The 15739-nt window shown below is 40.4% G+C and overlaps 1 protein-coding gene across 4 annotated transcripts in view; it reads left to right on the top strand.

Moving 5' to 3' along the window:
• LOC110461855 (microtubule-associated tumor suppressor 1 homolog) overlaps positions 1-15739 on the top strand; it is a 139147-nt gene that overhangs the window by 47131 nt on the left and 76277 nt on the right. For 3 of the 4 annotated variants that reach the window (XM_021515568.1, XM_021515570.1, XM_021515566.1), the window contains exons 2-3: positions 8239-10237; positions 14082-14231. In XM_021515568.1, the coding sequence (XP_021371243.1) occupies positions 8239-10237; positions 14082-14231 (2149 nt within the window). Of the gene's footprint in view, positions 1-139; positions 657-8238; positions 10238-14081; positions 14232-15739 lie in introns of those variants that run through there. The other variant, XM_021515569.1, reaches the window with a different exon arrangement.

Genomic DNA, 15739 nt, shown 5'->3' with positions numbered 1-15739 from the left:
GACTGAATTAGACGACAATCGATAGACAGCGCGCGCAGGCCGTGTACACAGCGAGATGCTGTTTCTAGTATCTGCTTCTTTAGCCCGTGATTGGTGATCGGCCTGTACAGAGACTAGTTACCGTGGTTGTGTTGGATCGCGCGCTATCGCACAGGCTCCTTCATATTTTATTCGTATTGATTCGAGCCCTTCAATCAATAGTGTGGTGTGTCTGTGTGTTGTGGTATCATCTATAACACCAGAGTCAACAAGAGGCTTGCAACTGCATGATGTCATACGAGGACATACGTGATCACTTACTGCCCAGGTACACAGCGGTAAAACATTACAAACGGTAAAAACTCGAGGACGACAAAAAACACTTACAACAGACACAGCCGTTCAGCCTGAAGGCAGGACATACATTTTGAATTTGATGCGAGATAACGTGGCTGGTTCAAAATCGACAGGAATGGATATACAGATCTACAAGTTTCTTCTCCATTTGGATGATATAAATAGTTTTTGTGAGATTTGGGAGAAGTAAGGGATTGGTGTCAATACCCTTACCTATAGATACGAGGAGTGTCGCTATACTGTGTTTGTGATCCTGATATTGATTGTGTTTACTAAGTGTTGATAAGTGGATATTATAGACGCCTCCCCACACTATCATGGTAAGTAACTCGAGGTTCAGTTCAGTAATCGGGACACGGGACCGGTGTTGTAGTTACATAACTCACCTGTTATTAACATAACACACCTGTAATTAAGGTGTACTTGTGTAGAAATCAATCCAGGTAAATAACGCTTGGCACAATAAGGGATATGTTACATATTGGTGTTATTGTATGTATATGAACATATACCCCATCGCTTAAAGGATAGACAAACACAACATTGTTTCCTTTACCTGTACAGGTGGGTAAATCAATGACAATAAAGCCGATCTATTGACTCTTGATTGGTGCACTAAATCCCAACACTGCTCACCGCAGTCTCCAAGTCGTAGCTCAGTGGAACAATGTGTTCAGATAAATAAAAAAAAATTGGGGAGGTACTTCTAGATTGTCGGAGAACTCAGCAAAGATATGTGATATACCATTTATATCAATTTGTGATTTGACTGTTAGTGTGTTACAAGGAATGCGTATTAATGTCAATTGGTGACACTTGTGTGCTGTTTAAGTGGATTGTGAAGTAGTAAATAAATTAGGCGTGTTGTCTGTCCTGTGATGAAGCAGCGTTATATGTCAATGTTAATTAGCCCGAGCAATGAAAAATGGTTACATCATAAATTAACGGGCTCTGGAATGTGGAGGGCTCGTGAAGCTGGTCAGGTTTCTACTCCTTAGTAGTGGACTCCAATTAAGTGATGGAGATCCATGCAAGTCTGTTATAGATTTTACATTAAAACCTTTCCTCAAGTAAAATGTTCTGTAATAATGAATAACGTTTATATATTGACAGTGTTTGTGTTATATTATACAAGGAGTGTTGAGGGGCGGGGGTGGGAGTACAATAGAATCGGGTTGTTTGTCCACTGGCTGATATGTCTAGACGACAGTTTGTCTAGACATCTACAATTTTGTGGTATTTCAGTGAGGTAGCACTTTAAAGTTGGCATTAGGTCTGTGCTATGGCAGGGTGGCACATACAAAACATGTATGCACACATACATTACACGTAGGAGACAAGTCCTTAAATTACCTTAGCTGTTAATAGGACATTAAAAGTCCTATAAAATCAAACCAATCAATGAAACCTTGTACACCTTACCCTTCCATCATAGGCTTGCACACTGATTTCATTTTTTTTTTTTTATTAATTTCTTACAAATAGAAGCACCTGAAGTACCATAAACGTCTTGATAGTGGACTCTCATGTCCATTAAGTGGTTCTAGACCTATTGGTAATTGTGAGTCTGTTTACCGTTTAGCATAAAAGTTCCCCCTTTTCATTGATTTTGGACTGAATTGGTATAACATATAATTGATTTATGTACATACTGAGTCAGCAACGATACCATAATCCCTGTATTTCCATCAAACACAGCCGATAGATTTCTGGCATAGTATGATCATGATACGGCTGCTGTTTCAGCAAGTCAAACCTAGATCTGTTTAGATTGTGCTAGAACAAAACCCTTATCAAAAGTACTGCAATCAAATGTTCAGGAATGCTGTAAATAATTTAATTTTTGTGTAAAATTAATTTAGCAGCTGTTCAGTCAGCAACAAGGGTTAGAATTCTTAAAAAAAAACACGAATACTGTTTGTGCTTAGAAAATTGTGTAAGGACAAAAACTTGTGAGATATAATTATATCAATTTGTGATTGTCTCCCCTTGTGAATTAATGCCAATAAATATCTCCTGAAACCTAAGTGGACTTCAAAAGATATTTTGGTAATGAATAGTTTTTATTGTGAATTAAAAATTTATTTAAATAAATATTCATTCACAAGACTACAACTTTACCTATATGTTATTGGTGGTTTCACAATTTGTTATTCTCCAGGGAAAAAGTCATAAAAACAAGATCACATAGACAAATATTGATGAAAGTGTATATAAATGTCACTGGTACATTTACTCAACTGAACCGCCGTCTATAATGAGCAGTCCAGGTGAACTAGTTCTGAATACGATGATGAGTGTTTATTGAGATATCAGCATTAAAAATCAATAGATGGCCTAGATCAATTCCTGACTGTATGTTGAAGTCTGTTGTATAGTTAATGAGACAGATGTCTCGGATGGTCACAGTTGTTAACAACTTATACAGGATAGGTTCATATTTTGCTCATCAAACTAGTGCCAGGTAAAAACATTAATGAACAAGTAATTATATATATGAAATGTGTAGATCTGTGGGTTTGTCTATTTTATGTGTATCGTCTGTTCAGTCTTGATACTGTCTTTGATGGCAACCTTTCCTATGGATACTGTCTTTGATGGCAACCTTTCCTATGGATACTGTCTGTGATGACAACCTTTACTATGGATACTGTCTCTGATGACAACATTTCCTATGGATACTGTCTCTGATGGCAACCTTTCCTATGGATACTGTCTCTGATGACAACCTTTACTATGGATGCTGTCTGTGATGACAACCTTTACTATGGATACTGTCTCTGATGACAACCTTTCCTATGGATACTGTCTCTGATGGCAACCTTTCCTATGGATACTGTCTCTGATGGCAACCTTTCCTATGGATACTGTCTCTGATGGCAACCTTTCCTATGGATACTGTCTCTGATGGCAACCTTTCCTATGGATACTGTCTCTGATGGCAACCTTTCCTATGGATACTGTCTCTGATGGCAACCTTTCCTATGGATACTGTCTCTGATGGCAACCTTTCCTATGGATACTGTCTCTGATGGCAACCTTTCCTATGGATACTGTCTCTGATGGCAACCTTTCCTATGGATACTGTCTCTGATGGCAACCTTTCCTATGGATACTGTCTCTGATGGCAACCTTTCCTATGGATACTGTCTCTGATGGCAACCTTTCCTATGGATACTGTCTCTGATGGCAACCTTTCCTATGGATACTGTCTCTGATGGCAACCTTTCCTATGGATACTGTCTCTGATGGCAACCTTTCCTATGGATACTGTCTCTGATGGCAACCTTTCCTATGGATACTGTCTCTGATGGCAACCTTTCCTATGGATACTGTCTCTGATGGCAACCTTTCCTATGGATACTGTCTCTGATGGCAACCTTTCCTATGGATACTGTCTCTGATGGCAACCTTTCCTATGGATACTGTCTCTGATGGCAACCTTTCCTATGGATACTGTCTCTGATGGCAACCTTTACTATGGATACTGTCTCTGATGGCAACCTTTCCTATGGATACTGTCTCTGATGGCAACCTTTCCTATGGATACTGTCTCTGATGGCAACCTTTCCTATGGATACTGTCTCTGATGGCAACCTTTCCTATGGATACTGTCTCTGATGGCAACCTTTCCTATGGATACTGTCTCTGATGGCAACCTTTCCTATGGATACTGTCTCTGATGGCAACCTTTCCTATGGATACTGTCTCTGATGGCAACCTTTCCTATGGATACTGTCTCTGATGGCAACCTTTCCTATGGATACTGTCTCTGATGGCAACCTTTCCTATGGATACTGTCTCTGATGGCAACCTTTCCTATGGATACTGTCTCTGATGGCAACCTTTCCTATGGATACTGTCTCTGATGGCAACCTTTCCTATGGATACTGTCTCTGATGGTAACCTTTCCTATGGATACTGTCTCTGATGGTAACCTTTCCTATGGACACTGTCTCTGGTGGCAACCTTGCTTATGTATAATGTCTCTGATACAGTGAATACAGAAAATCCATTTCAATACATGTACTTTAATAAAGAAAATAATCATTGTACAATACGTCCTTTAGTTAGTTTGTCGGTTTATTGTTTAACGGCCTAGAAATGCTGAAGTCATACGGGGCCTGGCAACAATGATAATGAAGGGACACAAAACTTACAAAAATGAAACTGAACAGTAAGTAGACTCTGTAATGGTAGATATTAAATGAAACTGAACAGTAAGTAGACTCTGTAATGGTAGATATTAAATGAAACTGAACAGTAAGTAGACTCTGTAATGGTAGATAAAGCTATGTTAATAGAAGTTGCCACTGATGCCATTTATCAGATTTCCACAGACCAGCACGATAAGTCAGTTAACCTCTTCAGTGGTCCTGTTGTAAATTATTCCTAAGGTGTGATTAACTGTTATTCTTTACAAAAATAACTGTTATATAATTATATATGTATGGACAATGTCCGGAGCTGTGTCTTTAACCTTTTTGAGACATTCAGTACTGTGAGCATAATTCCATCCCATATCATCAGGGCTATAGAGAGAGAGTTCTATCCTAACTCTTTTCAACGTTTGTTCACTCGTATGTGCACAGAGTCTTCCAGCGTAAACCTTTCTGGGCTGTGCATGATAAATTCTGTCTGAAGCCTGTTTGATTTGTGCACAGAACAAATGTATTTGTCAATGTCCACACTATTCTGTCTCAAACCTTTGTGATCGGTGGGCAGACTTTCTGTCCTGGATGTTTTATGCTGTGCCAGCACGCTTACCAGTTTGTGATCGATGGGCAGACTTTCTGTCTTGGATGTTTTATGCTGTGCCAGCACGCTGACCAGTTAGTGATCGGTGGGCAGACTTTGTGTACTGGATGGTTTATGCTGTGCCAGCACGCTGACCAGTTTGTGATCGATGGGCAGACTTTCTGTCCTGGATGTTTTATGCTGTGCGAGCACGCTGACCAGTTTGTGATCGATGGGCAGACTTTCTGTCTTGGATGTTTTATGCTGTGCCAGCACGCTGATCAGTTTGTGATCGGTGGGCAGACTTTCTGTCCCAGATGTTTTATGCTGTGCCAGCCCGCTGACCAGTTTGTGACCGGTGGGCCGACTTTCTGTCCCAGATGTTTTATGCTGTGCCAGCCCGCTGACCAGTTTGTGACCGGTGGGCCGACTTTCTGTCCCAGATGTTTTATGCTGTGCCAGCCCGCTGGCCAGTTTGTGATCGGTGGGCAGACTTTCTGTCCGGGTTGTTTTATGCTGTGCCAGCACGCTGACTAGTTTGTGATCGGTGGGCAGACTTTGTGTAGCGGATGTTTTATGCTGTGCCAGCACGCTTACCAGTTTGTGATCGATGGGCAGACTTTCTGTCCTGGGTGTTTTATGCTGTGCCAGCACGCTGACCAGTTTGGGATCGGTGGGCAGACTTTGTGTACTGGATGTTTTATGCTGTGCCAGCACGCTTACCAGTTTGTGATCGATGGGCAGACTTTCTGTCTTGGATGTTTTATGCTGTGCCAGCACGCTGATCAGTTTGTGATCGGTGGGCAGACTTTCTGTCCCAGATGTTTTATGCTGTGCCAGCCCGCTGACCAGTTTGTGACCGGTGGGCCGACTTTCTGTCCCAGATGTTTTATGCTGTGCCAGCACGCTGACTAGTTTGTGATCGGTGGGCAGACTTTGTGTAGCGGATGTTTTATGCTGTGCCAGCACGCTGATCAGTTTGTGATCGGTGGGCAGACTTTCTGTCCGGGATGTTTTATGCTGTGCCGGCACGCTGACCAATTTTGCGGAGATTGCCTGGAGCTTTGCAGATAAATGGTGGACTATTTCATGTCGAGGAGTTTAATCCCCGCGGAACATCAGCCTGTACAGTATACAGATAGTTAATGGACATCGACAGTATACATTGATGAATATTTAATGGAAACACTTAACGTGTCGTATAGACTAACGGGATTGTAGGCTGCTGCTCCCAGAACTGTGAACCTGAAACATATATCAACATGTATTCTGGTGTCATCGTAAACCTGAAACATATATCAACATATATTCTGGTGTCATTGTAAACCTGAAACGTATATCAACATATATTCTGGTGTCATCGTAAACCTGAAACATATATCAACATGTATTCTGGTGTCATTGTAAACCTGAAACATATAACAACATGTATTCTGGTGTCATTGTAAACCTGAAACATATATCAACATATATTCTGGTGTCATCGTAAACCTGAAACATATATCAACATGTATTCTGGTGTCATCGTAAACCTGAAACATATATCAACATATATTCTGGTGTCATCGTAAATTTGAAACAATTTAGAAATTATACTGGTGTTACCCTCAATTTGAAACAATTTAGAAATTATACTGGTGTTATTGTAAATTTTAAACAATTTCGAAATTGTTCTGATCTCACTGTACTGTGTCGACCAATTCTTGCCAAGTATCACTTCTTGTCATGGCACAGATATCTTCATCAAACAGCGTCACTGAATGCTACAATCTGGGGTTACAGAGACAAACAGTGTCACTGAATGTTACAAATTGGGGTTACAGAGACAAACAGTGTCACTGAATGCTACAATTTGGGGTTACAGAAACAAACAGCGTCACTGAATGCTACAATTTGGGGTTACAGAGACAAACGCATACAGTCACAGTAGTTTACATTCGTAAAAATGTGAATTTTCATTTGAACTCATGATCATATGATACACTTGCTGTGGCAAGAATGAGTCAGCAGCCAGTAAAGTTGGAAAGGTTGACTCTATCCTGGTGTGACTGTCCTGGAACATTGTCAGGAATCTAAACTCCTGTGTGTTCTTTGTGTAAAAGCATAATGATCATCATACAGTACCCAAAATACATGTTAACACCCAATTCCTGGACCTGCCCATAAATATCCAGTTCTAGGTGCCGTTAATCAATACTTGTGCCTGTGATCAAGGCTAGTGTTGTCTCTAGCCTGTCTCCCGTTGTAGGACTTCACTTGACTGCACTGTCGATTCATCTACTCATAAATCTACAGCGTGTGCACATCTTCATGCAGTCCTATTTTGAAGTTCTGTAGCAATTCAATTTGTGAAAAGTCGTTATGTGATAATATTATGTTAAGGTATTTCTCACTGGTCTTATTAAACATAAAATATCCTCCAGATGATTTAAGAGAGAAGTTAAGTAACAAGATGACTAAGTTAGCGGCAGCTTCATGTTGGAGTTTAATTGTTTATATCAGAGGGAAGACAAGTCAGTTATATTTATCATGATCATGAGTCACAATAATAAAAATGTTTCAAATGCAAAAAAAGATTCTGTGAAGTGTTTGGCAGTTTGTACATTTGCCAGTTTGTGTTGAGCTAAGTAATGACTTGTGTCGACTTGATGTCTGTCAGCTCTGCTCCAGTTTTTTGACTAGGACTTGTATATGTAGGTGCATCTGTGCTGTTTATATAATGTACACTCAAACAATTTCATGAAATTTGAATCTTATTGGTTTGACATCTTCTATTTTTGTTCTCGTTTATATTTTGAGTACATTTGTGTAAATGTACTAATGATAACTTGTAATCGACAAAATAATGTTATGTGTGAAAAGTTTCAAAATATAGAAAAAGTTTCGTTGTTATCAAAATCAAATGCATACACTTTAAAAAGAAATGGAAATGTAAGAAAATATCAAGTCCGCTAAACACGTGTCATTATTTATTGTAAATGTTTTATTGTACTTAAAGAAATACTAAGTGGACTTGTGTACTGGTATGTGACCTTTTGACCTTGTACCTACAAGTTTGACCTCTTGACCTTGTACTTACAGACAAACCAGTTAGCAAACTTGTGACCTTATTCAGACTAACAGTACAATATGTGTAAAGTTTGCCTTTTGATTTTGTACATGCAGGCACACCAGTCTGGATTGGAGGGAAGTCCCAGGAGGAGGAAATCAAACCTGCCGGGTCCAAAGACTTTCGGAACAGCACCCGGTCCCTCTTCCAAGGTGGCGGGGCCGCCAGACACCCAGGGAGCGATCACACACTACCAGCCTGTCGACTCGCACCAGGGACTGTATGTGGGGCAGCGTGTCTACATTGGGGGCATCAAACAGGGCACCGTCCTCTACTGCGGGCGTACACACCTCGCTGATGGCATCTTTTGCGGAATCGAACTAGATGAATCGGATGGAAAACATGATGGACAGGTGCAGGGTGTGAGGTATTTTCGTTGTCGACCAGGACACGGTATATTTGCTCCCCTCGAAAAGGTCAGCAAAGTACCAGATCATCAGCCTGACGAGTCGATTGAGAGTCATTACCAGCAGGCTTTAGCCAGTCAGCAGCGACTCTCGCGCAGGCTTCTCCCCCAGTCCAAGCCTTACGTTCGCACTGGCTCACGGGAGAGGATTGCCATTCCCACATGCATTGAAGAGCAAAACGAGGACATTATTGACAGTGTAGATGAGGCGGAGCTCCGATATTTAGAAGAACAGCTCCGAGCCAGTGGTTCACCCAAGTTAGGTGGTGGTACCCAGGGCACGGATATAGATGCTACTAAGTGTCTCAGTGATACCTACACGAAAGAGGACTTCACAATTGCCAAGTCCTCACCCAAACGATCGCGTCTGCCGGCATATTCGAAGCTTCCACAGTCGAGGACAGCGGGATATAAGTATACAGATGTGGCAGCAGACATTGAGCTGATACGTAAGGAGGACATAACTATCCCCAAGAGTTTAGAGATTAAGGACTTCAATAAGACATTCACTCTGAGTGATAACCTGCCAGATGTGGTAGACCATCAACGCCCTCTAACCGAGAGCTCCTCCAGTGCTGATGACTCGCTGAGCACTGATGCCAAGGAGTGCCTCTGTAGTGACAGACGGCAGTACTTCAATCTGACCTTTGACACAGGAAGCAATAACAGTTCCCCTCAACACCTTGCTAAGGACACTGCTGGGTTGCAGCCAGCATTGCCCCAGGATGTGACACAGCCAGGTGATACTTTGGCTAGCAGTAGTTCTAGTCTCGGCCTGGTGGACATTAACAGTTCCCATTTCAGCACTGACTTACTTCAGGGTTCTGGTATTGATGGAAACTTAACTGACAGCGAAAAACTCAAGCATACTTTTTCCGTGTCAAAGAGAACAGATAGAGTTGCCTCCCTTAGTGATACGTTTTCTCTTGACCATGCTGTGACCTCCACACCAGAAAACAAATCACTGTCCAGACAGAGGACAGAGGCTGAGCAAGAGTCCCTCACACACGGATCAAGAAATTCTGGATCAAAAAGGAGTCTCGCTTCAACATTTGAGCTAGAACATAAGGTTCACCCACCTGTAACAACTGATGACACGCTTGACTGGCGACAGGAGGCATCGGATGGAGAAGACGAGGATGGACAATCAAACTGCAGTGAAAACATTGAGGAACAACAGGAAAATGTCAGGCAAGTCAACATTGAAATTCAGAATGTGAAAAATTGTACATTTTCAACCGTAGACAAAGATGGGCAAGAAATATTGATACCGAAAGTTGGGATTACTGGTCAGGAGCTAATTAAGAGTAGTGGACCAGTGGAGGCTGAACAGCTACTTTATCAGAGACCGAAACGGCCTATGACTGATTCTGGAATCGGATTGACGGATTCCTGTGAAATGAGAAGGTCGCAAAACATGGCCGACTCGAGTGAATTCCGTCGATCTCAGAATTTGGAAAGTGTGTTGGAAGATGCCAACACTAATGGTTCCAGCATTGGGAGTACAGGTGATTTAGTGTGTAGTGGACATGATTTACTGGACGGACACACACGTCAGAATGACTCCCTGCTCAGGGCCGACCTGGAGGCTGGGCATTTCAAACAGGGGAGGCCACTCTCTCTTATATCTACGACCAGTGCCGACACAGGTAGGTTGACTTTCTATTGGTCACAGTTCACGTTTGTTTGGTACTTATATTTAATAAGTTTGCTTGCATTCAATTACTGTACACGTGGAAATTCTCACATGTGGAAATTGTGTTCACGTGATTCTTTAAACTGATCGTGATGTAGGAAGATTTTTTTTGACAACAGTTTTAAAAGCTATATATCTATAATCTGTATAATCTATAAAAACATATTAATGAGGGGATTATACTCTAACCAAAAAAACCGCATTCATTTCCACACACTGCAAAAATGTCCATTTATACGGTATTCATATAGAAATAATAATGTTTGCAATACTTTACTCCTGGATTACAATATGGCTGTTGTGGCTGTATTGGTACCACAATTTGACACTTTCGTGGGTGATGTTAATGGGAGATCACTCTGATCTGTATTTACCAATTTGACAGGTTCGGGGTTGATGTTAATGGGATACCACTCTGATCTGTATTTACCAATTTGACAGGTTTGTGGGTGATTTAAATGGGAGACCACTCTGATCTGTATTGACCAATTTGACAGGTTTGGTTGATGTTAATGGGAGACCACTCTGACCTGTATTTACCAATTTGACAGGTTTGTGTGTGATGTTAATGGGAGACCACTCTGTTCTGTATTTACCAATTTTACAGGTTTGTGGGTGATGTAAATGGGAGACCACTCTGATATGTATTGACCAATTTGACAGGTTCGTGGTTGATGTTAATGGGAGACCACTCTGATCTGTATTTACCAATTTGACAAGTTTGTGGGTGATGTAAATGGGAGACCACTCTGTTCTGTATTTACCAATTTTACAGGTTTGTGGGTGATGTAAATGGGAGACCACTCTGATATGTATTGACCAATTTGACAGGTTTGTGGGTATTGTAAATGGGAGACCACTCTGATATGTATTAACTAATTTGACAGGTTTGTGGGTGATGTAAATGGGAGACCACTTTGATCTGTATCGACCAATTTGACAGGTTTGTGGGTGATGTAAATGGGAGACCACTCTGATCTGTATCGATCAACAACTGTAAGAATCACTGGACGTGTTTGTGAAGACCAAGCTAGCTCATTGATCACCCACCTGGATGTCCAGGATAACACTTTCTTGTTTCTGATGATAACCCCATGTACAAATGAATAATTAAAACCTGTTTGGATCTCATCCAAACCTTTCATTTCCCTGAACCAGCACGATATCATCATCTGATAGCCAAGTCTTGGTGATGTAAAGATAAGACTGGTCTGGGGGTGGGGGTGGGGATGGTAGTCATAGACTGGGTTTGAGTTGCTGTTTCATTTAAGGTAGAGAGTCCCATCACTTCCTACTGTATACATGTATTGAAAAGTTATTTTCTTGTCAAATTCATGTTATTTACTCTATATTGACACAAGACTATTGTAGAATGCAGACAATTTTAGGAAAAACATTTTGAAATTATTCTGAGTAATGTATATAGCAGAAAAATAGTAATGTTACAGATATTGTTACTGGTGACAGATTGAATAAGAATTAAGATCACTGCATGATGATCAGACGATCAATTTGTCATGGTGGGAATGTTTATATATATATATTTTGTTATTTGTATTTGCTGTAGTAAAATATTAATGGACATGCAACAAGCAATAAACATTCACTTTAAGTGAGAAATATGCTGAACAAACCAGAACTCTTTGTTGTGATCTAATTTAGAGTTTTTGGATTTCTCTACGTTTAGGATTGATGAAATGTTTATAATGTCCTAGCCATGTTTGTGTGTAGGATATGTTCAGGCTCACAATGATCCCTGTTCAATGTCACCGGCAGATATATATATATATTATATTTAGTGTTCCAGTGCCAAAAAACATCACTCCCTAAATTTAGTGAAAAGTCTTAACCAATGACGCTACCTATCTGTCCTGATCAGCCAGCCCCCCGCTGACTTTTACTGTGTGTAATTTTACAACAGAGTTACATTATGTACTAGGATGACCTATAGACGTGATAAATAACATATAACATTTTGTTGTTGTATGGTCTTCACTATTTGATGGGTTTAGAATACTAAATCATTTCTGTGTAACTCAACACAATATTTTTTAAGGAAGTGTGGTGGATAAGCATAGCTTACTTATGGTAGCTTGCATGAATAGGTGAGCGATAGCTACAATAAGTTATAATTGTTAAACTACTAATTGTAGCTATATTGCTCGCCTATTCGTACTTTCATACCAAGAAACGTCAGAATCACAACTCTAACAAACATCTCTTATCTTGTCCAGGCAACTCTTTTGAATTTTCATCAGAATTTTGTGAAGCTCTTCAGACATACAAAACAACAGCTCTCTGAACTTTACCCTCGACATTTCTCAGCTATTTTTGGTGGGGGAGTTAATTATTCCCCTGTAATGAAACTCTTAGCCGGTAATTCTTCATTCTGTTTTACATATAAGTTACAGAATAAATTTCCCATTATCATTATTTGATATAATTGTATATATAACAATAGATGTTATTCACAGTTGTTGGTATATTAAGTCTCTAAGGCTATTTTACAGCTGTGATATCAAGACTTTTAGAAAATGTAGCCTTGTAGAAATTTCTACAGTATTATATACTACTATAAAAACCTGGCAACAACTCCTCACGCCATGTGTAGCTCCCTCACCTGTGCCCTTCACCTGAAGCTCAAGTTCAGGCATTTATACGTTTAATTAATGCAAAATGTGCCTGCAATCTTTCAAAACCCTCCAAGCATGAAATTTCGCATTAAGAATAAACAACATCTTTTGTGCACTTTGTATCAGGTAGGTCTGCATGACATTTGTAAATTGATTACTTAAAGGTATACTTTAGATTGTTTGGTTGACTTTTCTGAGATGTAAAGTTTTCGTCACTTCACGGTCGTAATAAGATAATGTACAGGTAACGATATCTCAGGTAGATAAAGTTTGTGTCGGATCCGTGCTCATCAGTGCAAATATTTTGGGACAGGTGGCAAGTTATTTATATAGTGCCTTGTAAAATTCTTATAGTAACAGTTATGTATTGTTATGTAATTCAAGTGAATGCATGTGTTCATTCATAAGACAGTGTCGCACATGGGCTGATGTATACAGACACACACTTGTTGATATCAGTGGCCATTCGTCAGGTGAAATAGTGGAGGTGAATTCAGGTGAGGTGAATCTGGAACTGTGATGTTATATCCAGTCGTACCTAAACTTTGTCAAGGATGAGATAATTTGGCCGAGAGGTAGAATGTATAAATGTTGGTGGGTAATGTTACCAATTGTTGTCAGTGTTGTTGTGGATTGAGGTCGTTACACCTGTCAGCGTACCTGTACTAACGAGATTTACCATCTGACCGTCCTGCTGAGAGGAGAAGTTTGTCTAGCTTCCATGTATTGTACCATCCTCTGTGGGGAGGATGTTCTGTCTGGTTCAGAGGTAACGCACCCTTCATGATAGGGTGGTATACCCTCTACAGGCGTACCTGATAATGAGCGTACCCATGGTAGATGGGATCTGTGGGCCGGAGTATCTGTGGTTAGAGGTGTCGTACATGGTTAATGCTTATTAAAAGTCAGGGTAATGCTGTGTTTCAGGCTTTGATAGACTATCAGCTTCACAAATTAGACTAGTAAACATATTGCATTAATCCAGAAAATTTGCTTCCATATTTTCAAAGAAAGATAAGAAATTTCAACTTTTTTCAGATAGAACCTATAATTTATGGAGTTTGGATAGGAATTTCCACTTTGTTTCAGATCTGTAAGCATGTGAACAAATAGAAACCAGGTTAATTAAGATTTGTTTGACGATCATGTTGCATGTTTTTGCAGGTTATGTGCCGGACACAGACACTGACATAGAAATGGAGGGTGGGGCGACCGGGTCACCCGTTCACTGGGAGGAACAGCATAGTCACGCCCAATCCAGTACGTCAGAACTGGACAAGGCGTACGCCAACACCTTCAAACATTACCAAGCAGGTAGGTGGTGGTCCAATGATAACATTTACCAGCAGGTTACATCTTGTTTTATCTGGGGTCCCACACCTTACATGTCCACACGTTGTCTTACAGGTCCAAATAGACAGGATCATAAAAGTTAAATTTTGGTTTGTATATCTGTTATTTTGTATGGCTGAACTATTTGGGCCAAAGAGCTTACAGATATGACTGACAGTGACTGGTGTTGTTGTTGGTATACAGACAGACATATGTGGGAGTAGAGACTCCAATACTGGTCATCAAATGACAAAGATGAGGTAATGCTCCTCATTCAAGATCAATGACAAGGTTTTATGTGCATAGTTGCCCTTTATCTAGGATGCCGAATATGATCGTTTTATCTCTTGTATTCAAACTGTCTCCGTGAAGGTCATGCAATTCTTTGAAGGTTAAAGTTAGAAAATATTTTGTCCTCAATAGTCAGCCAGGTATATCTGCTCCTGTTGTTGTGCAGTCGTTTGTGTTTCTTTGCTAGTGTGTAGGTATTACCTTTGCTAGTGTGTAGGTATTACCTTTGCTAGTGTGTAGGTATTACCTTTGCTAGTGTGTAGGTATTACCTTTGCTAGTGTGTAGGTATTACCTTTGCTAGTGTGTAGGTATTACCTTTGCTAGTGTGTAGGTATTACCTTTGCTAGTGTGTAGGTATTACCTTTGCTAGTGTGTAGGTATTACCTTTGCTAGTGTGTAGGTATTACCTTTGCTAGTGTGTAGGTATTACCTTTGCTAGTGTGTAGGTATTACCTATCTGAAGCTGGAACACCGAGCTAATGTTGTCACGGTAATTTACATCACCAGTAAGACTTCCATTAACTGCTTGTTTCATCTCCTACTCCAGTTTTTGTGGCGTACATAATGCAGAAGGTATGTTTTCATGTATTTATCAAATCAGAGAGTTTTCATAGGGACATCTGATTGGCTTGACTTGACTTTCATGATCATGTGTTTTTCTTCTGACTTGAGTTCATTTCACTTACCTTTTGACCTTGCCCTTTGACATTGAAAGTTCAAGGCGATCAATTATTGTCCTATTTTGTAATGTTGCCTCGATGTGGTGTCTGCAACAACTGTCCGAATGTCGGAGAATGTTGTCTGTTTGTTGGTTTGTGACGCTATCAGCCCCAAGAGTCACAGAACGTTGTCTGTTCGTTGGGTTGTGACATTTCCTTGTTTATCAGTCCCAGGAGTCCCAGAATGTTGTCTGTTTGTTGGGTTGTGACATTTCCCTGTTTATCAGTCCCAGGAGTCATAGAATGTTGTCTGTTCGTTGGGTTGTGACATTTCCTTGTTTATCAGTCCCAGGAGTAGAACAGCAGCAGTATGACTCAGTGTGACTGCTTCGTATTGATTGGTACGGAGGCTGACACAAGGCTAGCAGTAAGATGTAGGTGACATTTTCAGCCTCTGCTCTGTACTTTCTGCTGGACAGGTCTTCAAAGTTGAAAGCTTATCTTGTACATTACAAAAAGACATACTGATGTTCTGATAT

This window comes from Mizuhopecten yessoensis, unplaced genomic scaffold (genome assembly GCF_002113885.1).
Source record: "Mizuhopecten yessoensis strain PY_sf001 unplaced genomic scaffold, ASM211388v2 scaffold10687, whole genome shotgun sequence".
In the NCBI taxonomy this organism is placed as follows: Eukaryota; Metazoa; Mollusca; class Bivalvia; order Pectinida; family Pectinidae; genus Mizuhopecten; species Mizuhopecten yessoensis.
Note: the sequence above shows the minus strand (reverse complement) of the source record. Positions and strands in the feature narration are given on the sequence as shown.